General features: G+C 48.0%; 1 protein-coding gene across 1 annotated transcript in view; it reads right to left on the bottom strand.

Annotated features, from left to right (window-relative positions):
- Window positions 1-27249, bottom strand: part of RFLNA (refilin A) — a 125256-nt gene that overhangs the window by 28133 nt on the left and 69874 nt on the right. The window contains exon 3 of the mRNA XM_088801061.1: window positions 722-761. Coding sequence (XP_088657187.1) covers window positions 722-761 — 40 coding nt within the window. The remainder of the gene's footprint in view (window positions 1-721; window positions 762-27249) is intronic.

Raw genomic sequence — 27249 nt, 5'->3', positions numbered from 1 at the left:
AGCCTTGTGCCCCCACTGAGGTGGCTGAGGGCTTGGCCCTGGGATGGCCCCCATCCCCCCTTTCACTGCACAAAGCTCCCTTTCACTCTCCACAGCCTGGTCTTCTGGTTTTTTAATCTGAGGTGGGGATTCTTTTTTTCTCTCCTTTGGCAGCGTGGTGCTGAAATGTTTACACTCAAGGGGTGGAGGAGAGGGGTTTGCTCTCCTCAGTGCCTGCAGATACCCCCGGGGAGAAACGAAGTGAGGGGAGAGCAGAAAGTGCTGCCGCCATTCAATGTGAGATGGAAAAAGCACGCTGTGACCAGCACATTCCAGGTCTGTGGCAAATATACACATAAATAAGGGACAGGGACAGCCTTAGAGCAAGGTTCAAGTTCCAGCTCCTGCACTTCCTGGCTGACTCTAAGCCTCAGTTTTGTCATCTATAAAATGGGGACAATGACAGTACCTACTGCTGAGGAGGCCACGGGGTGAGAGGTGTTGTCTAGTGTCCAGTTAGTGATGGTGAGTGTCACCATTATTGGTGTCACCTCTGTGTGTGAGGATGGTGGCTTCTTGTGTTCTTTTACACATTTTCTCTACTAAATAGGTGTTGCCCTTATACTGGGGGGTGGGAGGGAATAACATTGAAAGGAGGGTGGAACACTCAGCATTCTCACATCCCCAGAGCATGTGTTGGTTAGTTATAAACAATGGAGACAACGATGAATTTATTTCTTACCCCTGAGAAAGCAGCCTCTTCGTGAATAAGCGTGACGCACCTGGGACAGGGCAAGAACAAACAGCTTGGAGAAAGCAGGAAGGAGCGATGAAGACAGGTGTCGGGAAAATAAGGCGTGTTGGCGAGTTTGGGGCCTGGGGCTGTCTCAGATGTTTATATTCTGAATTTCAAGTGCCTGGAATGATTTCTGAATGTGAGTTGCTGGGAGAGAGACAAAGAGCATGAGAGAGAGACAGAGACAGAGACAGAGACAGAGAGAGAGAGAGAGACAGAGAGAGAGAGAGAGACAGAGAGAGAGAGAGAGAGAGAGAGAGAGAGAGAGAGACAGAGAGAGAGAGAGAGAGAGAGAGAGAGACAGAGAGAGAGAGAGAGAGACAGAGAGAGAGACAGAGAGAGAGGAAGGTCTTGGAGTTAAAGACTGGCAAAATATTAAGCTCACTGTCAGCACTGGGGCCCCGGAAACGCGTTGGGGGGCCAGGGTGAGGGAACCAGAGGGAGGGGTGGAGATCAAATTTCAGACTGGTTCAGCCTTATCTTTCCCGAGTCTGCGAGTCTGCAGTGTGACCCAATGCCGGGTGAGTTGTGCTCCGTGATTTTATCAGTACAGAGTGACCCACTAAGTCCTCTGGCCTCTGAAGAATCAGTGCCTCTCTCCATCCCTCTCAGACATATTCTCTCCTCATTTGCCCGACACATTTTTTGCCCCTTTGTGTGCCCAACCTCACGGTGTCACGTTATTCTAGGGGTGTCCCTTGCACCCAGCACGTAGTTGGCTTTTCTTGTCTGAATCAGCACTAGAGTCTGCCTTTGTGTCATTTCACCAATTTAGATTTATTTTCACAGGAAATACACCCTGTGTCCCTTCTCTCTGGTTTCAGGTTCTGAAGTCATTGTGCCATTTCCTTTATTCAGAACTCTCTCTATAAAAACGGGCACTGTTGTCTTCTTTTTCCCTCGAGGGATGTGAACGATGTAAAACGGTTTTAGTTACACTGATGTGAGCCTTTCAATAAAAAGTATTCCAGTCTCTCTATAATTGTCACGGTCAGGAAGGAAATGGTATCCACGTAAAATGACACAAAGAACGCTCTTTTCCACTTTCTGCCGCCGCTCCCAGTTTTTGCGTGTATGTAAACTGTGGTTTTTAAATATAATGAGATTTTTTCCCCAATAATAATTGTTGACTTATTTGATTTACGTGCCATCAACCCCTTTTACAGTTTCATAGACCCCATGGGCCCCTCCTCAGAACAGTTTTTAAATGCATAACATAAAATACAGCGGTTTGCAAAGATAACCAAAGGTACGAAACATGTATCACAATATTAAACAGATGTCATTTTCTACAGATGCATTAAATAATGCACTGCTGCAGCAGTCTGAACCTTCTGGAACTTTGAAGTCGCGACAAGTGTAAATGAGTGATGGCCGTAACATGATGTGCAAATACCTCCGAGTCTTGCAGAGAACAGAGTCACAGGTTCTGTTAATTTTTGAGGTTTGTAATAGAAGGAGATTCCTAATAGAATGAGCATGCTTTACAGCAGGGGTGTCCAAACTGCAGCCCGCGGGCCAACTGCGGCCCACACTCCATTTGTAATTGGCCCGCAGCAAATTCCAAAACTATATTTAGTTTACTTAAATAAACCAGGGGAGGCAATACGTACTTCACCTCGAGTGAGTGGCCCAGCTCTTTGTGTATTTTACCGCATATGGCCCTTGGTGGAAAACGTTGAAAAAAGTTTGGACACCTCTGCTTTAGAGGCTGGTGAAAATAGTGATAAAGGATTTTTCCCCCCTCCCAGGTTCTGAGACCCCAGGTGAGCAAGACTTGCTCTTTCCCAGGGTCTCTAGACCGCTGCTGGAGGAGGTGCCCCAGGAGACATGGCCCCTGCTGGCCCGACCCCCAAGGGCAGCTGCCAAGGGCGCTGTCATGCAGGGTGTCATGCGGGGTCTCTGGGCCTGCTCCCCGCATAAAAACACAGGATATGGTGAGGCCAAAAAGGAACACCAATGGATCCATAGATAGGGGAGTCACACCACTATAGTCTCGCTGGCGGCTGGGTTGGAGACACAGGAAGCAGGAGCCACACTATCCGCAATCTGCTGTCCACTTCTCTGCCAACCGACCCCACTTGCTAACTGCAATCCGTGCTTGCAAGCATAGCCACGGCAGTTATATCAGTGGCCAATGGCTAATCGGTAACAGCTGATGGCCAACTAGTCACAGTTGATGGCCATCTAGTACCTGAGCCAGCACCTTTCCACGTGAGGCCGAGAGCCTGGAAACTGCTCTGCTGGCTCTGTCCCCACAGGCGCCCACAGCCCCTACACCCTCCTCCTCGAATGTCAGCATCCCCTGCCCCCTCTTCCGGGCTGTGCCTGGGGTCCCTGGTCCCTCGGGCAGCTGCCTCCCTAATTGCTTCCTTTCTCAGTTTGGTGGGGGGTGGGGTCAGTGGACAGTCTTTTCCCTCTCACCTCTAATTTCTTGCACACTTTGGGGGTTTTTCCAGGCTGGGATGGAAAAATGAGCCGGTCAGGGCTGCGTGTGCCCTATTCCCTTCTCATTCTGAGGCGTGAGGACACAGGAGACAGAGTGGGTCTGAGGGCGCTTCCTGACTGTCCAGGTGGAAAATGGCTGTGATGAGCCTTCTTCCTGAGTTTGTGACTCCTGACGTTGTGAAATAACGCAAGAGCAACAAGGAAGATATTAACGGCTGGGGACTTCCCAAATGTTACCCCACTGAGTCCTCACAGCTCTACAAGGTGGGGGCTGTTATCCCCACTTAAAAGGTGTGGCAAGTGAGGGCTGGGAGGTAAAGGGACATGCCCCGGTCACACAGCTAACAGGGAATGGAGCCTGGTATCAGACACAGGTCTGTCTGATGCCAAAGGGTATTCTGTCTGCCCCTGTTTGCTGCCGTGTTCCACACTGTCCGCTGTGGGTTTGCTTTCTGGGACCTGTTCCAGGTTCCCTGAGCCAGGCCACCGAGCCCATCCAGGAGACTGGGCAGTGGTCAGCTGCCTGTCCCTCACTCAGACGGATGAGCAAGTGTGCAAGTTCCCACCTGGCCCCCTCTGTGCCTGCCCAAACCAGTGGTTCCGTCCAAGGGTCCCAGTCCAAGTCAGCCATGAACTGCGGGCTGGGCTTGACCCCTTAGGTCCACACCTGCCTGGACTCTGGGTTCCCTCCTGGGCCCACCAGGAGCCAGACCTGGAGTCTGAGATCCCAGAGACAGACGTGAAAGACAGGGGTCCTTGCTATCCAAGCTTCCATTGCCTGTCCCCACCGTCTGGGGTGGCACACAGACGTGATCGTCACAAGAACACACTCACTAATGCACCGACCCCTTGTCAAATGAGGCCCCACTCGACCATCCTGTGACTCTCTTTGTTAGAATTGACGTGAAAGTCACATAACATGAAGTTGACCATGTTAAGTGAACAATTCAGTGGCATTTAGCAGAATGGTGTGCAACCCCCACTTCTGTCTAGTTCCAGAACATTCTCCTCACCTCAAAAGGAGATCCCACACCCAGTAGCAGACACTCCCCGTATGCCCCTCCCACCAGCCCCTAACAATCGCTAATGAACTTTCTGCTTCTGGATTTGCATTCTGGACATTTCATAGAAATGGAATCATATATCACATGGCCTTTTGTGTCCGGCTTCTCTCACTCGGCATCATGTCTTCAAGGCTCATCCATGTGTGGCCAGTGTCAGCGTTGGTTCCTTTTCATGGCCCGCCTTTTGTTTGTCCTTCATCTACAGACGGACATGTGGGTTGTTCCCACCCTTTGGCCACTGTGACTCGTGTGCTGCGACATGCGTGTACATGTGCCCGTGTACAAAATCTGTTCCCAGTTCTTTGGGGCACATACGTATGGGGGAAAGCCTCGGTTATGGGATAATTCCATGTCATCTTGTTACTGTTTGTCCACGGGCCTTGCAGTTACTTTCGTGCCATGTTTCCAACAGCCAACCAAGCAATGCAAAAACCTGTAAAAGAGGCTGCAAAGTGAAAGGACCAATCTGGGGAAAAGTGGAGGATTTCAACAAATTGGTGAAAGCGATGTTGGGAAACTTCCCACTCAGAGCCTGGCAATGGAGGACCGGTTGATCATTGAAGAAGAGAACATCGATCAGGATGGTGATGCTCTGGTGGCCTCAGCAGTGACGAGTGACTCTGGGAGAAACTGAGGTACTCCTGGGCACTTCCGCAAAAAGGTTCCTCTTTCAGGTCGGTCTGCCAAAGTCACCACGCGGGACGCCATTTTATTATGCTACCACATGATTTTTGTCAGAAGAATTATGGGGCCAAAGCTTTTGTCCCAGCACTGACGTGACAGTTCCACCACGGCCAGTCATTTGCCTGCGCTGGGAAGAGAACCCAGGGCCGCAGGTTCTGTGCCTGAGAAGCTGAGGCCTTTGAGAGTCACGAGGTCTAACATCATCCACCTGAAACACGGGATCGCAAGTTCAGATTCCCGATGGGATGAGGGTATTAGTTAGCCTGGTTCCAAGTTTGGGAGTAGAGGTAGGATGGAGGCCCGCGCTCAGAGATGTGTCCTAATGAGACCAACCATTACTCTGGCCGGCTGCCAGGAAGCCAGCCAAAAATGAGGGCAGAGGGCAGGAGCCGAGACAAAGCCAGTGAAAAGCGAGGGGATTCCTACCTAAATCCACTCTCTGCCCCTCTAGTTTTCCACAGCAGTCGGGACTTAGTTTTTGTTCTTGGAAACATTCCAGAATCTTCCCAAGCTGGGTCCCTGAGTAACGAAACGCGTACCACCTTAATTTGCTCTCCACCGAGACCCAATTATACCCACACATTCCTTCTTTCCTCCTCCATCAGGTGCCTTAGCCGCTAAGTCAACAATTTATTCCACAGTAGCCTAGTTTTGTTGTCTATGAAAGCCAGCCTGTGATGGGCTTTATTCATCGGTTCACCGTGAAACCTTTTAAAAGAGAACTAGAAGGAATTTGTTGGAGGGAAAAGGAGGGGGGCAGAGTCATAGTCAAAAAGTTGAACGCCCCCACCCCCTGCTCAGCCCCCTCTCCTTCCTTCATCCCTCAGGCCATTAAATATAGAAAAGCCGTAAACAGAGCTCGTTTCTGAGCAATCTTTCTTAGCCATGGGCCCAGGGCCAAGTAGTGTGCTACAAGATTTTCCCTTATAAATTAATACATTATAACGTGCAACATGAAATAAACACAGGGGTAGCCGCTGTGTCCCTGGTTCTTCCATGCAGCATCTGTCATTTCAAATTTTATAAAGGGTTTGGGCAAAATTCTTAGTTAATAAGGGCTGGAATCTAGCAGGAACTACTCAAACCACAGGCAAAATGGTATTTTGGCAGCTGGAACGTTGGAGACGAAAGCAGACACCAGGTTCTCAATCCCATTATCTTTCTTTTGATTTTTTTTTAATGAAATCAAAGAGAATGAATGAAATCTCTTTAGATGATCCAAGAGATTTAGAGACTAATATAACAAAGCCACACACCCTCCATGGGATTAAGAAAGAAAACATCACCAAACCAAACAACTGAAGTGCTAGTGTCCTACCCAGGTTAGCAGTTATCCCGAATTTGGTGTTAGTAATTCCTGTGCCTTTCTTTAAACATTTCTACATATATGTTTTTGAGCTGTACAAGGTCTGACAATTAAGTTTGCGAACTTGCTACAATGATGTCGCCAAACTTTTTTTTATGTCAAAGGGATTATTCATTATGAATTTGTACCAACTGGACAAACAGTTCACCAAGTTTACTATTTGGAACTGCTGAAAAGGCTGCATGAAAAAGTTAGACAACCTGAACTTTTCACCAACAATTCATGACTCTTGCATCACGACAACGCACCAGCTCACACAGCACTGTCTGTGAGGGAGTTTTTAGCCAGTAAACAAATAACTGCATTGGAACTCCCTCCCTACTCACCTGATCTGGACCCCAATGACTTCTTTCTTTACCTGAAGATAAAGGAAATATTGAAAGGAAGACATTTTGACAACATTCAGGACATCAAGGGAAATATGACGACAGCTCTGATGGCCATTCCAGAAAAAGAGCTCCAAAATTGCTTTGAAGGGTGGACTAGGCACTGGCATCAGTGCATAGCTTCCCAAGGGAAGTACTTCGAAGGTGACGGTAGTGATATTCAGCAATGAGGGATGTAGCAGATTTCCTAGGATGAGTTCGTGCACTTAATTGTCAGACCTTGTATGTATATCTAACTGTATCTGCTCTTCAACAGCTTGCTGCTTTGACTCAATATTATTTTTGTAAGTTCATCCACGTTGGTATATGCTATGCTAGTTCATTCCTTTGGTGTCCTGAAGGGCAGAGGCCATTCTGGGTGACATTTGCATTCCACCTGTTAGAACATTACATGACAGGTAGAAGGTTCTCGACTGTGTTTACTAAGTGAAAGAGCAGATTTAACGCATCTTAGAAAACTCTGCCTCTTGTAGTGATATTGCCTGGATTCGGCACCCTTTGCATGACCTTATTCAGGTCTCATAAGATAGATGTTAATGTCCCCGGGATTTTACAGCTGATGACACTGAGGTTGCTAGACACTTAGTAGCCTGCCCGAAGTCTTGAAGGTAATAAATTATAGAGCAGAGATTGTGAAGCTGAGGGGTTTTCTCCCCAGAAGCACATTCCCGGCCATCAAGAAATACTGCCTCCCACTTCACAGGGCTGGGGTCAGGGTGGAGGTGTTACCATTTTTCTTAATGTGAAGAAAGAAAACAATGGTGTACGTGTGGGCCAAGTGCAGAGCTTGGACGGGGGTGAGGAAAGCTTTCTTTCCGGGGAAGGAGAGTGAAGGAAAGACGTAGCTCTGATGGGCGGTGAAGAAATGGAGACAGGTTCATTAGCCTACGCACACCCAACAAACACGTGAACAAAACAGGAGAACGAGGCGCCCGAGGCACCCAAAGGGAATGCCTTTTTAATGACCCACCTTTGGAGGTCAATGGCATCGCCACTCCGGTGTGGGTTTCCTGGGGCTGCCACCACCTCAGACTGAGTGGCTGACACACTAGGAAAGCACTGTCTCGCACTCTGGAGGCCGACATCTGAGATGGAGGTGCGGGCAGAGCCACGCCCCCTGCAAAGGCGCTGGGGTGTATCCCCGCCACTCTGCTGGCTTCTGGGGGTACACCTCCAGTGTTCACGTGGCTTCTCCTTCTGTGCTTCGGGGTCCAAACCTCTCCCCGTTATAAGGACGGCAGTCACGCTGGATCAGGGCCCACTCTATTCCATCCAGTGGGACTTTACCTTAACTAATGACGTCTGTGATGACCCTACACCAAATCAGGTCACGTTCTGAGGTGCTGGGGATTGGGATTCCAACATATGAGTTTTGGGGGCACAATTCAACCCATACAGCTGCTCTTTACTGTAGAATGGCATGATGTCAACTTAAAAAAAATATTTCCAGAGTATTCTAGTGGAGTGCCAGAGTGCGACGGAAACGGAGCTGAATTTATTGCTTGCAATTCTTCTATACTCGGTCCTCAGCTCCCAGGTTCCTGTTTTCTACACTTTTCCCCTACAACATGCATGTGCACACGCACACATGCATACACACACGCACATACACACACGCATACACACACACACACCATGTGTGCCCACACAAAGGTTAAATTTCCACAGACTTACAAATAGGGTGAAATTGAGGGGGACAAGCATAACCTGGAAAAACTGACTTTGGATTTTAACCAATCCCCCAATGTTTGAAAAACAGTCTGAGGATTTCAGGGAGCCCAGCGCTGGGCCAGCTCCCCAGCCCTTCGCGGCCCCCGAGACGTGGGACCAGCCTTTCGGTTTTGCTCCAAATTTCTCGCACAAGAGCCCTGTGTGGGTGGGTGGGACGTCTCAGGCAGACACAGGTACCATTCTTTTGGGCTCCTCCTCGGGCTGGCAGCCACAGCTCCCCGCACCCCTTGAAAAGCCACACTTTAGGTCAAAACCAGAGGTGTAACTGATGGGCCGGATTGGCAAAGATGCCCCATTTCCTTCAAAAAATACCACATTGTTTCTGCACCACAGTGAGGCTGAGGAGACACCGGCCAGCAGCTCTTCAGATCTGGGTGAGGACCTGTTACTGGCAATCGAGGAGGAAAGGTGCCCCAGGTCCTTCAATGGCTCTCTTGTCACTTGCTGGACACTGACCCAGCTTCTGAAGATGCCATCAAAGTCCCTCTGACTCACTTCCTGCCTCTGGTTTATGCCACAGCGATGTCCCCCAACCTGCCCACCCCGATGCCTCTCAGCCTGGCTGCCCTCAGTTGTCTGGCGCCCAGGTGGTCCCTGGGGCCTGCCCCAGTCACCCCCTCTCTAGAGACCCCCATTCATCTCACTCACTGTATTTGGGGCATCATCTTAGAAGCTGATAGTGATTCTGTTTCTCTCTGCACACTGAGCCCCACCCAGGCAAGGATGCTATTTAATTCCCCCATATTTCCCTGCCCAGTGCCCGGCACATTAAAAATGCCTCATAAATGTTGATGGAGGGAAGGGATGAACAAGTCGGGAAGACAAACTATCCTGGCCTGTCCAATCAGGGTGCCTGCTCACCCACGTCCTCGCCGGGCCCGCAGCACCCAGCATTCCTGCCCAGGGAAAGTCTGAGACTCCTGGGAAGAAGGGACGGCAGCCTCTGAAGTGGCCAGGTGTAAAATTCTGGGTCCACACTCTGATTCTCAGGGTTTCAGACCAGGGATAGAGACAGAGTTGGTCAATCAGGACCGGAGCCAAAGCCAAGAGACACGGAGAAAAGGCACAGTGAGTGCCGGGTGTCTGTACTGCAGACAGTGGAGACCATGAGGGAATGGAAGCTTTGAGTAGCATTGTGTGTAAGAAGAAACGATGGAATAAAGGAAAGCTCCTCCGGGAAGGGGGGGGAGATGGTGGGGCTTGTCAAGGGAAGGAGTGACAGGTCAAAACAAGGAACCGCCACTTCCTCCTGCTGGCAGGGGACAGATGAGCCAGTGTTGTTGGGATGATAAGACAAATGGATCACTGGAGCCTACACTGGGGGGTCCAGTGTCACCTTCCAGGCCCTCAGCTCCACTGCAGACCCGAGGAGGCTGGCATGCCCACATTGCCGAGTCTATGACATCCAACTTGCCTTTGTTTCTAAATGCAAAATTTGAAAGGCTGGTTGTTGGTTGAGAAAACTGGTGGTGTCTGCTTTCACTTGGAGGAGGCTGGGACCCTCAAATTTGGAGGTGCCTGGGTTTGCTGACAGGGTCTGGGATCTCTCTTCCTCCCTCGAATTAAGAAACCAACTTGCTTGGCTCGTCTCCCCCAAATCTTGTGGCCTGTAGCCTTTGGAATGGGGTTTATTTATTCATTTAAATTGGATTCTGGCATTTACTTGTGTTTGTTCTGTCCATAAAGACCTTTTTATTTGGGTCCTGGAGAGCTGTTTACTGCTTAGCACATGTGGCATGAAGAAATGATTTGAATGGAGACGCTAACGGTACTCTCCAGTGACCGTGGGCTGGAGGGGCGCCAGATGGGCTCTCTGGCCCCCACAGGGCACCGCCTGCCTCCATCCAGATAAGAACAGCCATTTCCAAACAGGAATATCCTCACGCCCCAAATGCAAGGAGCTTAGTGATTGAAAATGGAGCCAGCCTGCCTTACCCATTGCCAGGAAGAGGCAGTCTTAGATACCAACTGAGAAAAAGCTGGATTGCAATAATAAAATGTACTTTGAAAAAAAGCATTCCTAAATTTGTTTTTTGTTTTGTTTTGTTTTGTTTTGTTTATGCTCAAGCACTGAGAAGGATGAAGATTGGGTAAGAGGTGTGGTGAAATGAAAGTCACTGGCAAAATTTTAAGATGGTTTTGGCAGATGCTGGGTTTGCCAAGGGGTCCTGAAAGGGGGTAGGTGGATCAAAAGTGAAGGACCGACCATACGATCCAACAATCGCACCCCTTGGTGTTTACCCAAAGGACCTGAAAACTTATGTCCACACAAAAACCAGCATAGAAATGTTTATAGCAGCTTTATTCATAATTGCCCAAATAGGAAGCAACCAAAATGTCCTTCACTAGGTGATGGATAAATAAACTGTGGTCCAATCAGACAACAGAATATTATTCAGAAATGACCTATCAAGCCATGAAGATACATGGAGGAACCTGAAATGCAATACAAGTAAGTGACAAAAGCCAACCTGAACAGGCTACACATTGTGTGATGCCAATTCTATGACATTCTGGAAAAGGCAGAACTATGGAGACAGCGAAAAGATCAGGGGTTGTCGGGGGCTCAGGGGGAGGCGGGGTGAACAGGTGGAGCGCAGAGGGCTTTCAGGGCAGTGAAACTGCTCTGTGACACCACAGTGAGGGATACATGTCATTACACATCTGTCCAAACCCGTAGAATGAACAACACCAACAGGGCACTGTCATGTCAGCTGTGTGACATGTCCATGTGTGTCATCAATTGTAACAAATATCCCCTCTGGTGGGGGCCTGAGAGTGAGGGAGGCTTTGAGTGCGTAGGGTACATGGGAAATCTCTCTACCTTCCCCTCAATTTTGCTGTGAACCTAAAACTGCTCTAAATGAAATAAAGTCTTAAAAAAAAAAAAAGGTAGAGGAATGAAATGTCTGCACTCATGGGAGTTGCAAAATGACAGAGAGAAATTGGCCAGGAAGTGGTAAAACACGTACATAAGGGAAGATACTGTTCCTTTAAGAATTGGGTGAGCCAAGCATCTTGGAAGATGGAAGGGTTTATGGGGAAAGAAGACAAGGGGCTGCAGAGGACGGATGAAAGAGGAAGCAAAATTCTGAAGGAAAGGAGAAAGAGTCAGACCCCAGAGGAAGTGAAAAGATGCGGGTGACACATGAAAAATCACATTTATTTTATTTATTGAAGGTTTGCGATGCAGCGGGCAAGACACCAAGCACTTCGCACATAACAGCTTAGTATTCAATCCTTGTAACAGCTCCCTGACGTGAACACTGTCATCATACCCATTTTTCAGGTGAGGAAAGTGAGGCATACGTAAGTTAAAGGACCTGTCTGTGGTCATACTGGGTGGATTTGGAATAGGACCTCACGTGCGTCCATCTGAGGGGAAACATCTCACCCTCAGGAGGCAGGCGGAGCGCTTTTGAGCAGCACCGCCCGATAGGAACAGAACGAGAGCCACAAACACAAGCCACGTGGGTACTTTCAATTTTCTAGTAGCCACATTCACAAGAGTTAGAAACAGGTAAAATGAATTTTAATAATATATTTAACCCAATATATCCAAAATACTATCATTTCACCGTGTGATCAATATACACAGATTATTCATTAGTCATTTTAACTCTTTTTCCACACTAAGCCTTTGGAATCTGGGGTGCATTGTACACTTAGGGCTCATCTCAGTGTGGGGCAACCCCAGTTCAAGGGCTCATTAGCCACCTGTGGCAGGTAGCTACCACGTTGGTGAGCCAAGCGCAAGAGAATGGCTCCTTTAAAAAGTACCAAGTGATATACTGGGGCCATAAAAGGAGGAATCTTCTGGTTGGTTTTGGGTCCAAGACTTATGACGTATTTTAAAAAACTGAACTTTTTAATTTGAAATCATTTTAGATTTACAGAGACGTTGTATCTTGAACTTCAAAATCTTCCCGTGGTCGGCAGAGTCCAGCATATTCAGGGCACAGGATTTTTGGGGGTCTTGAGAAGTCAGACTTCGGCTGATCCAATTACTTTGGTGAGCCAAGTTCAAACTGCCCGCAAACTCGCTGGGGGAGCGAGACTCTGTGGAAGGTTCCAGAGTCAGTGATAACACTGGGAGTTGTAACATTTCTAACTTGTGATTCATTTTTTAATTTATACCCTACTTCCTTTCTGGGTGATTAAACAGCCTGTTGGCAAACATTTACTCCTGAGGTGTGGCTGGGGAGCGGGCAGAGGACAGAGTGCACCAAAGAAAAGAACTAGGGTCAACAGCCACTCTGGGGGTCGTGCAGTGTCTGTGGGTTTCCCACTGACTGTGGCAGCCCGTCCAGTAGAAACTGAATGTGACCCGCACGGTTTAATTTTAATTTTCTAGTAGCCATAAAAGGAAAAAGAAGCAAGTGAAACTAATTTTAGTGATATATTATTTAACGCAGGATATCTAAAATATTATTTCAACACACAATCAAATTAAAAAATGATTAGACATTTTATTTTTTATTCGAAGTCTTTGAAATCAGATGTGCATTTTATACTTATGTACAAGTCCATTCAGCTGTTACATTTTTATCAGAAATTTATCAATGTAAATTTTGCAATTTGTAAGAAAAGTATGAGTTTCATAAAGTACACAGGTGAAAAGCTAGATTCACCTACCCAAGTTGTTCCAAACATACTTAAAAAGTTCTCTAATAACTGAATTGAGTATCAGTATTTACATTTCAATCAAGATTAAATTAAACGAAAGTTCAGCTCCTACGTCGAACTAGCCCCAGGTCAGTGGTCATGAGCCGCATGAGCCAGAGACGACCACAGTGGACAATGACCACGGCCTCTCCTGTCACCACCCAGTTTCTTTATTCTGCTCCAGCTCTGCCTTCTTGTCTCGAGTTCTTCCAAGCAAGAGCTCAGCCTTGGTTTTCTCATCATCGTTTTTCCTCGCTTTGCACCTTTCACCCAGATAAGGCTTCTCCAATATGGCTGGTTTAAGCCAAAGGCTTCCGCTCCTGAGCTGGAGACTTGTCTGGGGAAAGGCTTTGCCGTTGTTTTTCTAGATCCCCGCCAACCTTGGTTCTTGTGGCGATGACTCAAAGGGCCATGATGTAGTCTGTGCGTCCTCTGCCCACAGGAGGGGTGCTTGGCAAAGCCACGGGCATTTTCAGCACAGAAGCTGATGAGGAAAATCCTGCTGTATGTAGATCTCTTGGTTTTTTTCCTCTTCCCCCCTTTGGCACTTGAACCACAAGCCACCACTTTCCCTGCAAAGGCTATGAGTGTGTTTGTCTTGGCATCTCAATGACGAGAGTCCTCCGTGCCTTGGTTGTGCTTCTATTCCTGGTGCCCGACAGGGACTCACTCACTGAATTTTGGGTCTTCTCTAAGTGCCTCAATTAGAGTAAGCAAATATATTAATGGAGAAAAGGAGTTTTAGAAAATTTTTTATGAACCACTCAAATTTAACATACAACTTCCTGAGCCACAAATACTTTTCCTGGGGAATTTGAGCAAAGCCATAGAAGCTTTATCTTCCTGGCAAGGGCCAAGCCTGACCTGTCCATTTCCAACCTTTTGGACATTGCACAAGGCAGTGATGCTCTGGCAAGACAGGGCTTCCCTAATGTTCCTGAGAAGCTTTAGCTCCAAGATCACTCGTGGCACACTTGGGAAATGTCAAGCATTGAGGCAATTGAAAGTTGGCTCATTTATATGATGGTGGTGGTAGTGGTGGTAGTGGTGGTTGTGGTGGTGGTGGTGGTGATGGTGGTGATGGTGATGGTGGTGACGGTGGTGATGGCGACAGTGGTGTTAATGATGGTGGTGATGGTGGTGGTGATGGTGGTGATGGCGACAGTGGTGTTGATGGTGGTAGTGGTGGTGAGTTCCATAAGATGTGAGTTGTCCATGAGAACAGGTCATGTCTTTCATTTTCATATCTCCAACTCAGAATTCAGTTCAATAAGTGTTTATTGAATTGAAGGCAGATATTGTAATTAAATAACTAAGTGGAAAAAGAGGATTGCTTGGAGCTACCAGAGGACTAAATGAGAAGCTAGGAATAGGTCTGGAGCCTAAGTTAGGAAAGGAAACTAAAGTCTGACCAGGCAAGAAAAGAGAGGGAGAGATTGGACATTCACACACCTGTCCCCACACCCAGCAGATTCATCCCAGCAGTATCCATCCAGAGCCAGGGAGCGATACACAACACATTGAATTCCAGCTCGTATGGTCATCCTAGCAGTATCTCAGGATGATAAAATAATCAGACAAACAGCTGAACCATTTGAAGGCTGGTCATTTTCTATGGTTACCAAAGGCCCTGCCAATGGAACTCATGGTTAATTTTTCAGTATTTTCCAAACTTTAGCCATTTGTTTATCACCTCCTTCCATATTTTTGCAATATCAGTACCACCTATACTAGGGATCAGTAAACTTCTCGGTAAAGGGCCAGATGGTCCACGTTTCAGGCTTTGTGGACCAGACAGTTGAAACTACTCAACTCTGCTGTTGTACTATTAAAGCAGCCAGAGTAACGTAATAGTTCAATGATGGCCAATAAGTGCCAATAAAACTTTATGGACAAAAACAGGCTGCAGACTGGACTGTGCACAGGGCCATAGTTTGCAGACCCCAACCCACACTATTATTTACAAAACATATTACGGACTCACTGTCAGGGGAAAAAAATTACAATAAATTAATTTAAAAGAAAATTCCGCACCATCCCCCCAAATGAAAAGACCATGCCCTGCGTACAAACTGCAAAAGGAAATGTGATGAAGAAAACGAGGTTATTACATGGTGATGAGGAGAACGGGCTGTGGGAGACCTGCTGCCTGCATCCTGCCCTTTCTGTAAAAAAGGGGAAATCGGGAGTCCCAGAGAGGCATTAATGACTCATTAGCGTCAGGCTTTCTCTTTCCTTGTAAGAATCAGTTGGATTAAAGAGAATTGGAGGAGGGATAATTTTTTCATGATGTGGCCTAATCTCATTTAAATCCATTCAATTTTCCACCTGAAGCCGTTTGGGGGTCCTCAGCAGCGACTGTTCTGAGAAACCCCAGTTCATTCACTGCCCAGGCTGAACTCCAACAATGAGAACGCCTATTATTTGGAATAGCACCCAAACCAGGGGAGGCACCAAGGTTGACTGCCTTCCCAGAGGCAGGGCTGCCCCACAGGAGGACCAGGCAGCTTGCGGGAGGGGGTGGCTCTGCCCTCCCTGATCCTATGGAGAGAAGGTAAATAACCCCCCACCCCACTGGGTTAGGCGACAGGCGCTGCTGGCAGAGTCCTGCTCCAAGGATGACCCAGGATGCGGGGGACCCACCCTGGCACCCAGATGACTATGAAAGGTCCAGCCTGACCCACCTAGCCCCTCCCTGTCTGGCAGCTCATCTTCAGATCCATCAGAGGCTCCAAGTGGGAGCTGGTAACCAAGCAGCAGCGTCACAAAGCCTGAGCCCTGGGGACCCCGCTGATCCCCGGGCAGGAGAAGCCCCAGGCGGCCCTGGCACTCTTAAGCTCTGTCCTATCAGAGGCTATAAACCAGAGCTACAAACCAAACAAGGCACAGCAGCCAAGTGGGATGCGTGTTAGTTTAGGAATTATCAGCCGCAATCACTGTGAGTGAGTCAAACACTTGATTCAGAGAACAAACAACGCTCACGCACGCTGCACAAACAGGCCAGACGGAGGTGGAGGCCAGGAGCCATGTGGGCACCCGGCCTAGAACCCACGTTGCCCAGAGCCTGAGAGGCTGCTGCAGGGCCTGTGGGCTCCTCGAGCCCCGCACTGAAGCTATCAGACAGCTCCAAAGGGCGGTGGCGGTGGTGGGGACTCGAGAACGCAAGAGCCAAGCAAGGTCCCCGCCTACTGAGGCTCTGTCTTCCCCACTGTCATCCTACAGGGACAGGAGGGGCCCAGGAGGGGAGCAGATGCTGCTGGTGCTACACACTCATGCCCTCTGTGCTCCTGGAGTGCGGGGAGTCCATGTCCCCAGGGCATGGTGTGACCAGGAGCAGCCACCATGGGTGGCTCTAAGGCATGCTTCACCCTGGGTTTCAGGCTCCCCAAGGGGTTACTGAGCAGTAACGCAGCCCAAAGCACATCCTGTCCAGCGGCCCTCCCCTCCCTGGCTCACTGCGCCACTGCCCTCTGGCTGTGCCCTGGTGTCACCTCCCCAAATACCCTGGGCACTCAAATCCCTGTCTCAGGGCTTTTATGGTTTCATGTCTTATGTTTAAGTCTTTAATCCATTTGGAGTTGAGTTTTACATGTGGTATAAGATAAGGGTCCAATTTCATTCTTTTGCATGTAGATGTCCAGTGTTCCCAGCACCATTTATTGAAGAGACTGTTCTCTCCCCATTGTGTGTTCTTGGTGTTTTTGTCAAAAATTCGTTGGCCATAGTTGCGTGGGCTTATTCTGGGCTCTCTATTCTTTTCCACTGGTCTGTGCGTCGGTTTTTATGTCAGCGCCATACTGCTTTGATTACTATGGCCTGAAATCATGAAATGTGATGCCTCTAGTTTTGTTCTTTCTCAAGTTTGCTTTGGCTCTTCAGGATCTTTTGTGGTTCCATATGAATTTTAGGATTGTTTTTTCTATTTCTCTGAAAAATGCCACTGGAATTTTGATAGGGATGGCACTGAATCCATAGATCACTTTCGGTAGGATGGACATTTTAATAAAGTTAATTTTTCTCATCCATAAACGAAAATGTTTCTGCACAGCAAAGGAAACAATCAACAAAATGAAAGGCAATCTATGGAATGGGATAGAATATTTGCAAACCATATGTCTGATAGGGAACTCATTCAAAAAATATAAGGAATCCATACAACTCAATAGCAAAAATAAATAACTGAATAAATAAATACATAAATAACCTGCTTTAAAATGGGCAAAGGACCTGAATACGTGTTGACATTTTTCCAAAGAAGATAACGAACAGCCAACAGGTACATGAGAAGATGCTGATCAATATCGCACATCATCAGGGAAACGCAAATCAAAACTACGGTGAGATACCACCTCACCCCTGTTGGAATGGCTACTATCTAAAAGTTGAAAAATAACAGCTGTTAGTGAGGCTGTGGAGAAAAGGGAACCCTCGTGCACTGTTGGTGGGAACGTACATGGTGCAGCCACTATGGAAAACAGTATGGAGGTTCCTCAAGAAATTAAATATAGAACTGCCATGTGATGCAGCAATTCCACGTCTGGCTACGTAGCCAAAGGAATTGAAACCATTATCTGCAAGAGCTACCTGCATCCCCATGTTCATTGCAGCATCGTTCACAATAGCCAAGACATGGAAATAACCGAAGCGTCTGTCAATGGAAGAATAGCAAAGAAAATGTCACACACACACACACACACACACACACACACACACACACACACACACCAGACTATTATTCAGCCCCCAAAAAGGAAATCCTGCCACTTGCAACAATATAGATGAACCTAGCGGGTGTGACGCTAAGTAAAAGCAGCCAGACGTGGGAAGACAAATACTCATGATCTCACTGACATGTAGACTCTTAAAAACCTCGAACTCCTATTAACACAATCGGATGGTGGTTGCTGGGGCCTGGGGGTGTGGGAAACGGGGGGCATGCTGGTGAAGGGTGCAAACTTTCAGTGAGGAGATGAATAAGCCCTAGAGGCCTCAGGTACAGCAACGCGACTATAGTTACTGCAGTGCACGTTTGAAATTTGCTAAGACAGGAGATCTTAAGTGTTCTCACCACACACAGAAAGGTAACGGTGTGAGGTGACGGATGTGTTAATTAGCTTGACTGGTCATCATTTCACACTGTGTACGTATATCAGAACGTCACCTGTGCACCTTAAATACAGACAATGTTTATTTGTCGACCATACTTCAATAGCGCTGAAGAAATAAAACACATTTTAAATCCATACAAAAGGCTACCTACTGTACACATTCATTTGTATGAAATTCTAGTGAAGGCAAAATGACTGTGACAGAACGGGATCAGTGATCGCCGTGGGTTGGGGGCTGGAGCTGGGGGTGAGGTTTAACAGCAAAGGGGCACAGGGAGATTTGGGGGGTGATCAGAACGCCGCAGAACTTGTGTGTGCTGGTGCTTGCATAACCCCCCTTTGGTCTACAGTTACCCCTATCCATCAAACCGTACTCTGAAATAAAGCTGGAAGAGTAAGTCTTTGTGGCTACAAAGAGAGACGAAGAACTGGGGCCGTGAATGCAATCCACCAGGGAGGGGACACAGGGCTCCCTAACATCTCCCAGGAGCATGCATCTGCTCCCTAGAACAGAACAGCTTTGAGAAGGGTTAGGTTAGGCCCCAGCCGCGAGCCCCTCCTTTCCCTCTCGGTGGTCACGTGGCTGTTGCAGGCAGCAGCTGGTCGGCTTGCATGGGGGCTCAGAGCTCCACGGGGGCTCGGAGCTGCGAGGAGGACACAGAGGCCTGTTGTTACCTGGAAATCCAACATGCTGAGATCACAAGGCTTCCAGTCTCAGCCTGTCTCCCAAATAAGTACAAATGATGTGTGGACCTGCACAAACCTATCCCACCCCCTTCTCTGACAGATTCAAATAAATAAAACCCTCTGGGTGTCCTGACTCCTGCCAGAGGTCCTCTCACTCACCTTGTCACCCCGACTTGCAACCTCCAACTCCTCATTGGACTTGGCCCCCACCTCCAATGCGCTAACGGGGTGGATGGATTCTGCCTTTGCAGTTCTCACAGGCATTTGGCTTTCCCTACTCTTCTCCCACCAATGTCATCTTACTCCAGCTGTGACGGTGGTCTCCCTGTCCCGGGCTCTCCCTGCTGCCTCGGGCCCATGGATCCAAGGAGAGTGACAGAAAGGATGGTGTCACCTGGCCTGACCCTGCTGTAAGGCATCGAATGTCTCCCCACTGCCACCTCTGCAGCTTCTTGGCTGCCAAGCACACCTACCTACCTTTCCCAGTGATCATGAAATATTTCAGACACTCACGAAATAGATCTGTAACAACCCCTATGTACTGCCACCCTGTGTAACATTTGAAATCACTTGAGACCCTCTGGGGACCCTTCTCAGAGGCAACCCCCCCAGTCCCCCCCACCCCCCGCATGCTCGTTTCCCTGAATTTGGCGTTTATCCTCCCCAGACGTCTCTTTCCCAGTTTAGCCCCGTGCATGTTTTCCCCACAACTCTCATCGTATTGCTTTGAACGGTTTAAAACCTTACATACGTGGGATAATATCATGGGTACTTTCTAAGTTTGGGTTCCAGATCCTAAGAGGGTTTGGTGCAAAGGGGGTGTATGTGGGAGGTGAGCCCAGGGAGGCCAGTGAGGGGGCAGTGAGGTGGGAGGTGAGCCCAGGAAGGGTGAGCTGGTTAACGTGGGCAGCTGGCCTCCGTGCCCTGGGCTCTGCGACGAGTGTGGACAGCGCTGGGGGCCAGGTCGCTGCACTGTATATACACTCCTGTCCCTCCTGGTTGAAGGTCACCCCTGTGGGCAGAGGAAGTCCTCGGCGGTGGCGAGAGGGCAGCAGGTGTCTGAGGGATGCGGCAGCCATGCACGGTAGCTGTGCTTAGTGCCAAGGTGCCAGGTGGGCTGGGGGGTGCCCGCATGCTGCCAGCGGCATCTGCTACATAGTCTTCTGCAACTGGGTGTCTTTTTGAAATGTATTCATGTTCTGTGAGATGTAGCCCTTCCTTTTTTCAGCCTTAGAAAATGATGTAAGTATTTTATGGTGGTAAAAGACATAACACACAATTTACTACTGTGTTTCCCCGAAAATAAGACCTACCTGGAAAATCAGCTCTAATGTGTCTTTTGGAGCAAAAATTAATATAAGACCCGGTCTTATTTTACTATAAGACCCGATATAACATAATATAATGGAATGTAATATAATATGATGTAATATAATACAATATAATATAATACCAGGTCTCATATCAATTTTTGCTCCAAAAGACGCATTAGAGCTGATTGTCCAGCGAGGTCTTATTTTCAGGGAAACACAGTATTAGTGGCATTTAGTACATTCACAGTGTTGGGCAACCATAACCTCTCTCTAGTTCCCGAATATTCTCTTCACCCCAAAGGAAGCCCTTACCCATTAGCCTCCTCCCTCCCCATCCTCCCTCCTCTCAGCCCCTGGCCACCACTAATCTACTTTTTTGTCTCTATGGATTTGCCTATTCTGGACACTTCATATAAGTGGAATCATACACTATGTGGCTTCTTTCACTCAGCACCATGTCTTCAAGATTCATCCATGTTGTAGCGAGTGTCAGAATTTCCTTCCTACTTTATATCTCTTTATGGTTGAATAATATTCCATTGCATATATCGGGGGTGCCAAAAAATGTATACACATGACTTGTATTCATCTTTTGTTATTGGTATATATTGAGTATTGCAATTTTAATACAGTTTTTTCCTTTCTTAAAATGCGTATCCATTTTTTTGGCAGCCTCTGTGTACACATATATATCACATTCTGTTCCTCCTTCATCGATTGAAGGACATTTGGGGTTGTCTCTACCTTTGGGCACTGTGAATATGCTGCTATGAACATGGGTGTATAGGTTTTTGTTAGAGCACCTATTTTCAGTTCTTCTGGGCACGTACTCGGGAACAGAATTCCTGGGTCACACAGTAACTCTACGTTTAACATTTTGAGGAGCTGCCAGACTCCTTCCCCCCAGCGGCTGCACCATTGTACGTTCCCACCAGCAGCGCACAAAGGCTCCAATTTCTCCACATCCTCACCATCACTTATTTTCCACTCTAGCCATCCTCGCGGGCCAGTATTCCTTTGTATTAATTACCACCCGGGTCACTCCCTGCTCCTCGATGGACATTTAGGTTGTTTCTGATTTGGCTGTTTCACACCAGATGCCGTGAACACTCTTGCACATGACGGCCTGGCTTGTGTTCCCTTCACTTTGGATTTTGTTCTTGGCCACTCCCATTTGGGAAAACCTTTCCTGCCTTTCCTGCTGTTCCTGCCTAAAAGTTTCAGCTCAACCCACAGTCTCTAACACCCATCATTTAGTCCCACGCGGTCCCGTTGGGCAGCCACTAACCTCACGTGGCTACTGAGCCCTTGAAGTCTGGCCAGCCCAAATTGAGATGGGCTGTAAAAGTAAAATACACGCCCGATTTCAAAGATGTGACACAAGAAAAATGTGACATAGCTCATTAATCATGTTCTACATTGATTACATGTTGCAATGAGAATGTGTTAAATCTACTGGGTTACATGAAATAGTCATTAAAATGAACTTCACCTGTTTCTTTTTACTTTGCAAAAAATGTGGCTACCAGAATATTTTAAGTGTGCACATTTGGCATTGTGGCTCACGTTTTATTTCTAGTGGAGAGTACTTTCTAGAGTATTCACGTGCCTTGTGTTCCCTCATATGGTGTGTTTCTGTTTCTTCACCTGGCTTGGGAACTTGAGAGACAGGCCATGTCTCGTATGCCTCTCTTTCCTCCAGCTCAGAGAAGCATTGCAGATAAAGGGAATTTAGGCAGCGTGATCTTTCCAGAAGCAGATCTGACCATGTCAATAACAGCACAACAGCAGCTCCATCTTCCCTTAACATCTTTCAATCATTTCCTGTTGACTTTAGGATAAGGCAAAACTCTTCAATGTCCTGCCCACCTTTCTGCACTCTGGTCACCCTCTTGCCCCGGGCCACCTGCCTTCTTTCCCACTTGCTCTTGCCCCAGGGCCTTTGCACGTGCCATTCCCTCTGCTGAAGATGCCCTTTCTTTCCTTGCTCACCTGGTAATTCTATTCATCCTTCACATCTGAGCTCAAACAGACCAGGAGGAGTCTACTCAAGGCTCAGGTAGCTCCCCCACACCTAAAAAATAGCAAACTCCACAAAGCATTTTCTTGTGTTAATTGTCATGCACCCTGGGAACCCCGAGCCCTGTTCACCATCCAGGTAACACCCCTGCAACATGCTCCCCACACTAGTTGAGGGAAGACATGTGAACCGGTAGATTCTATACCTGGGTCTCAAGTGTCTCCGAAATGGAACTTCAGTCCAAGAATAACATTGGTAATAAGATGCCTCATGTCAACTTTATGGGCTGCAAATACCTTCCAGTTGGACCCTGAGGTAAGTTACAGGCCTGAGCAGACCCCGAGAAGCTGCCAAAATGTTTCTCAGTTGCTCTTCTAAAAATGTCTTTGTCCTTGACTTTGGGGGTGTCCACCCTGTGCCAGGGTGGCGGGAACAGCCTGGAGCTTCCAGCTAGGACATGACTGGGGCTATGAGACAACTTTCAGGGCAAGCAGGCTTGCTCTGGGCAGCCAACAATTGCCGTTGTCCAACGTAGGGACATCCGAGCCACAGTAAGGACGCTTGCTTCTTCCAGGCCGAGCAAGCTTGCCAGCTCTTCGTAGATCTGATGCCAGATTTCACATGGAGACAAAGGAACCTCTTCCCCTGAGGCCCAAGGAAAAGCAGCTGAGCTGCTGTCATATCCGTAACCGAAAGCAGACAGACAGGACATCACCCCAAATCAAGTCACGGGGCAGCAGTGGGTCACCCTGACACTCTGTGTCTTTTTCTTTTTACATTAATTTAGAAAACTTTTTAATTGAAGCATAGCACAGACAGAGAAGTGTAAGAATCCAACACGTACAGCTCACTGAATTTTCATGAAGTGAACACAGCCTTGCAACAGCACCCAGATGAAAGACCAGCATTTTCCTCAGATGCCTCCCTCGGCCTGTCCCAGGTCCTGTGTTCACTCAGCGCAACCACCACACCGACTCTTAACTCTGCAGGGCCATCGGCCGGCTTCTAAACTCTGCATAAACGGAACCATGCAGTCTGTGCCCTTGGCGGCCATGCTCAACGTGGGGTCCGTGACCCGTCGTGTTGTGTACAGATGTCTGTGAGTTCTCCATGCTCCGGCCTCCTGCACCATGTGCAGGGCCTGCATTTGCACTGTTCACCTGTTGATGGATCTTTGGATAATTCCCAAGTTTCTGGCCATTTCAAAGAGTCCTGCTATGAACGTTCTCCTACGTGATTTTGGGTGAACACGTGTGCATATTTTTCAAATGGCTGGGTCATAGGGCAGGGAGGTGTTGAGCATTTTAAGAAAATGCCAAACTGGTTCCCAGAGTGACTGCGCCAGTTTGCATTCCACCTACACTGTGAGTCCCAGGAGCTCCACATGTCGCTGCCCACACTTGGTCTGGGCCGTCCTTTTCATTTCCGCCACTGGGTGGGTGGACACAGGGAGGTACGAACAGTAAACATCTATAATAAAAAGTCCAGGTACTTGGAAAGTGTGGGGGGCAACGCTACTTCCTTCGTGTGTGGTGTGTGTGTGGTGGGGGTTGAAATGCTTAGCAAAGTTTTTCTTGTGTGCTTCTTTTTGATTTTTAAGTTTTTTGAACAGGTAATATACGCATAGTTTGGACCTGGAAGAACGTAGAGCTGCAGTGAATAAGATGCGACTCTAAGTGAAGAACGAGGAGGCCCAGGTCCCCTGCTCTGTCCCGACCCAAGGCTCTTAGCCCCAGGCAGCTGCTGTCTCCCCGCGGAGGCCACCCCGGTGGGTCAGGCAAGTTCCCGCAGGGCACCCTGCCACGTTCCCGTCCCGATGGGAGCATGGGAGCCATCCCAGGCCAGGGGAGGACAGGCTCATTCTCAGCTCATAAACTCCCGCCCTAGCATTTACAGCCAGCGTTTGATCTTTCAAAGGCGTCCTCTCCACTGCTCACCAAGTTCCCCGTTTCACAGGGTTATTTATGGCCTGTGCCACTTACTGTTCCTCTACTCACTTTATTTAGTTATTTATTTATACAGACATATATTTTTTTACCAACTTCATTTGGAGCCAGGGTGATGAAAACGAAATAGACATGAGCTCACGGGCAGCAGAAGTCCTGGCAGCTGCAGGGCACTTGGGGACTCTGAGCTGACAGGCGGCCCTTCCTTAGTTGGCTGGTTTGGGATCCCCTCTCTGGCCAGCAGGGCTGGGGGAGGGGTGGGATTTGATCGCCTTGGGTGCTGGGAGGCTTTCTGTGGCTGATCACAAGGCAGGCTGGCACTGGGGCTAACAGCCTGCACTTGGGAGGTGAAGTGCATGGACTCCAAACCTCTCCTCATCAGCTAACACTTGGTGCCTCTGTTTCCACATCTGCCAAATGGGACTACCCTGAGGATTAAAGGAAGTGACTTATTGAATGCTTGGAGCAATATCTGGCACTCAGTGAGGGCTCTCTAAGGGCTGGCTGATATTATTGACAGCGTGGATGACAGAGCTAATAAAATCATAGCTCGCAGTGGCCAGCTCTCCCTGTTTGCTGGAGACTGAGGACACTGGACTTTCAGTGCTAAGTCTGGGAAAGTTCCAGCAGGCTGGGACAGGCTATTCACCCGACACAGCCTTATCAGTGGGTGACCCAGCAGAGGTCCTTCTCTTTATATCAACAGAAAGTCCAAATGAGGAAATAAATATTGATTAGGCATTCTTTTATTCAATAAATACTTATTAACTTCTATGTAGTGCCAGGCATTGTTCAAGGTTCTGGGCACACAGGAGAGAATAAAATAACGTCCCCGCTGCCCCCATGGAGCTGACATTCCAGTGGACAAGACCGCCAGTGAACAAACAAGTATATATTATAACCCCAGGTAGTGGTGGCTGCTGACAGGCAAAGCTTAACGTGATAAAGGAGGGAGCAGGATGAGGAAAACTGAAATAAGCAGGTTAAAGAAGACCCTTTAAAGAGATGACATTTGAGCAGAAAAATAAAGTCAGAGAGCAAGCCATGAGGCCATCTGGGGGAGGAGCATTCCAGGCAGAAGACACAGCAAGTGCAAAGGTCCTGAGGTGGGGATGTGCTATCGTTGAAATGCTTTAAGAAGCCAATAGCGCAGCAGGTATCATTTTAACCAACCTTAATCATCACCATTTAGAAGCCACCACCAGGCATGGGAAAGCAAAGGTGAACAAGGTCAGTTACATCTCTGGGAAGTGAGAGGTGGAGATCAGGAAAGCTTCCCTGAGAAAGACGACATGGTGCCATGAAAAGGACACTTGTCAAAGAGGAGGGAGATAGGGACTTCCATGTGGGTTCTGGATAACCCTGCCCAAGTCATTTAACCTCTCTGGACTTCTCTTTTCTCAGGCTTAAAATGGGGAATCAGAGAAAAAGTCCTCATTCTGAATAGCCACTGGCTGTGAGGCCTGATTTTAAGATGCCACTTTTCAGGACTATGACACAACAGGGAGGACTAAAGGTTCCCAAGAGTGTTTGTCCCTCCCAGTCACTGAGGCCCAGGGCAGAGCTGTGGATCTGCATTCACGGCCTTGGAGCTTTGTCAAATGGGCCCAAGGGTGCCTATGCTCATCTGAAAAATAGAACTGAGGCTCAGAGGAAAGAGTGGTTTTCTTGCTACCAAGAGCACTTGAAGTAGATGCTTCTCTTTGTTGGGGTCCCCTGGACAGAGGAGAATAAATTGCAAGTTCATTTTAAGAATCTCCTTCTGAGAAAACTCATAAACAAGTTCCCATGGGCTTGATGCTAAGGATTTAGATCTAGCACTTGCTGGTTCATCCAAAGCTGCATTTTTGTGAAAATTCATAGCTCTGTCTGTGTATAAAGTAGGTAAGAAGTCTGATTTCCAGGCTTGGTTTTCACAGTGAGATAGGAGCTCTGCCTCTTGTTGTTTTAGTTTTCAGACAAATGGATCTGTTGTCAGTCATTGCATGGCCAATTCCTGGCTGTCCTTAGAGAGGTGAAGTTGGGACTGGCCAAGGCAATGGGGTGCTCCATGATTCAAGAAGGGGAGAGGCCAGCCTACCTACAGACTTTTTCCAGGGTAGGGCACGTTCTGTGCTATAGCCTTTTGCCTCATGGTTTCCACTGACTGGAGAGATGTGGCAATTCAATGTCAGTGGCCAAGCCACTGACTGAGGTATGGGAGAAGCTTAGCATGAAGATTCTACCCAAACAGGTTAAGTGAGATCAGCCGATCTTCCCTCTGGGGAATTTGAATTGGAAATGTGGAGGGGACCAGGTGACTGGTGACAGCAACAGAAAGGCATGAGTTTGAGAGGAGCTGTAAGCAGGAGGGGCGCTGGTGAGCCATGAGCCAGACAAAGCTATGATCGAGATAATCTGAATATAAGTCAAAGGTGTGTGGAGAATAGAGAGAGGAGGCACAAAAAGACACACACAAAAAAGTCAAAACGAAGAGAGTATCTGAGTCCTGCTGCTGGGTATATTCTGGAGGGAAATTGCTCAGGTCCTGCAGCTGAGGTCTATACACCTTTTTGGAAATTAGGGCTTGCCGGGTCCCATTTTCAAGAGGACTCATACCCCATGGTTGCTGCACACAGCCATGTAGGGTATGCAGTGTATGTCTTGGGGAGGGGAGTGCCATACATAAAGTGATAGCACCTCTTGCAGTTGTGCAGTGTACAACATCTACAACCGTACATGACAGTTCTGACCAGGGCTCACATTCTCGGCATTCAGTGACTGCCAAATATTCATGATATGTTTATTTATTCATTTATTCAACACATAATTTGTAGGCATGGTTTAACTGCCTAACAGTGCTGAAGGCACTGAGGATTCGGGAGTGGGGGAGAGACATGATCCGTGGTCTCATGAGGAGAGGAGGCAGAAAACAGCCAAGTAAACAAGGTAATTTCAGAATGACAACTGTTATAAAGATGAAATGAAACAGAGTAATATGATAGAGAGTGACTTGAAGGTGAGAAGGGTGATATTAGGTGGTCAGAGAAAGTATCTCTAAGGAGGGGACATTTGGG

This window comes from Rhinolophus sinicus, chromosome 9, assembly GCF_057876585.1.
Source record: "Rhinolophus sinicus isolate RSI-liver-muscle chromosome 9, RSI-T2T, whole genome shotgun sequence".
In the NCBI taxonomy this organism is placed as follows: domain Eukaryota; kingdom Metazoa; phylum Chordata; class Mammalia; order Chiroptera; family Rhinolophidae; genus Rhinolophus; species Rhinolophus sinicus.
The sequence above is the reverse complement of the archived record's forward strand: the minus strand, read 5'-3'. Positions and strand labels throughout refer to the sequence as shown.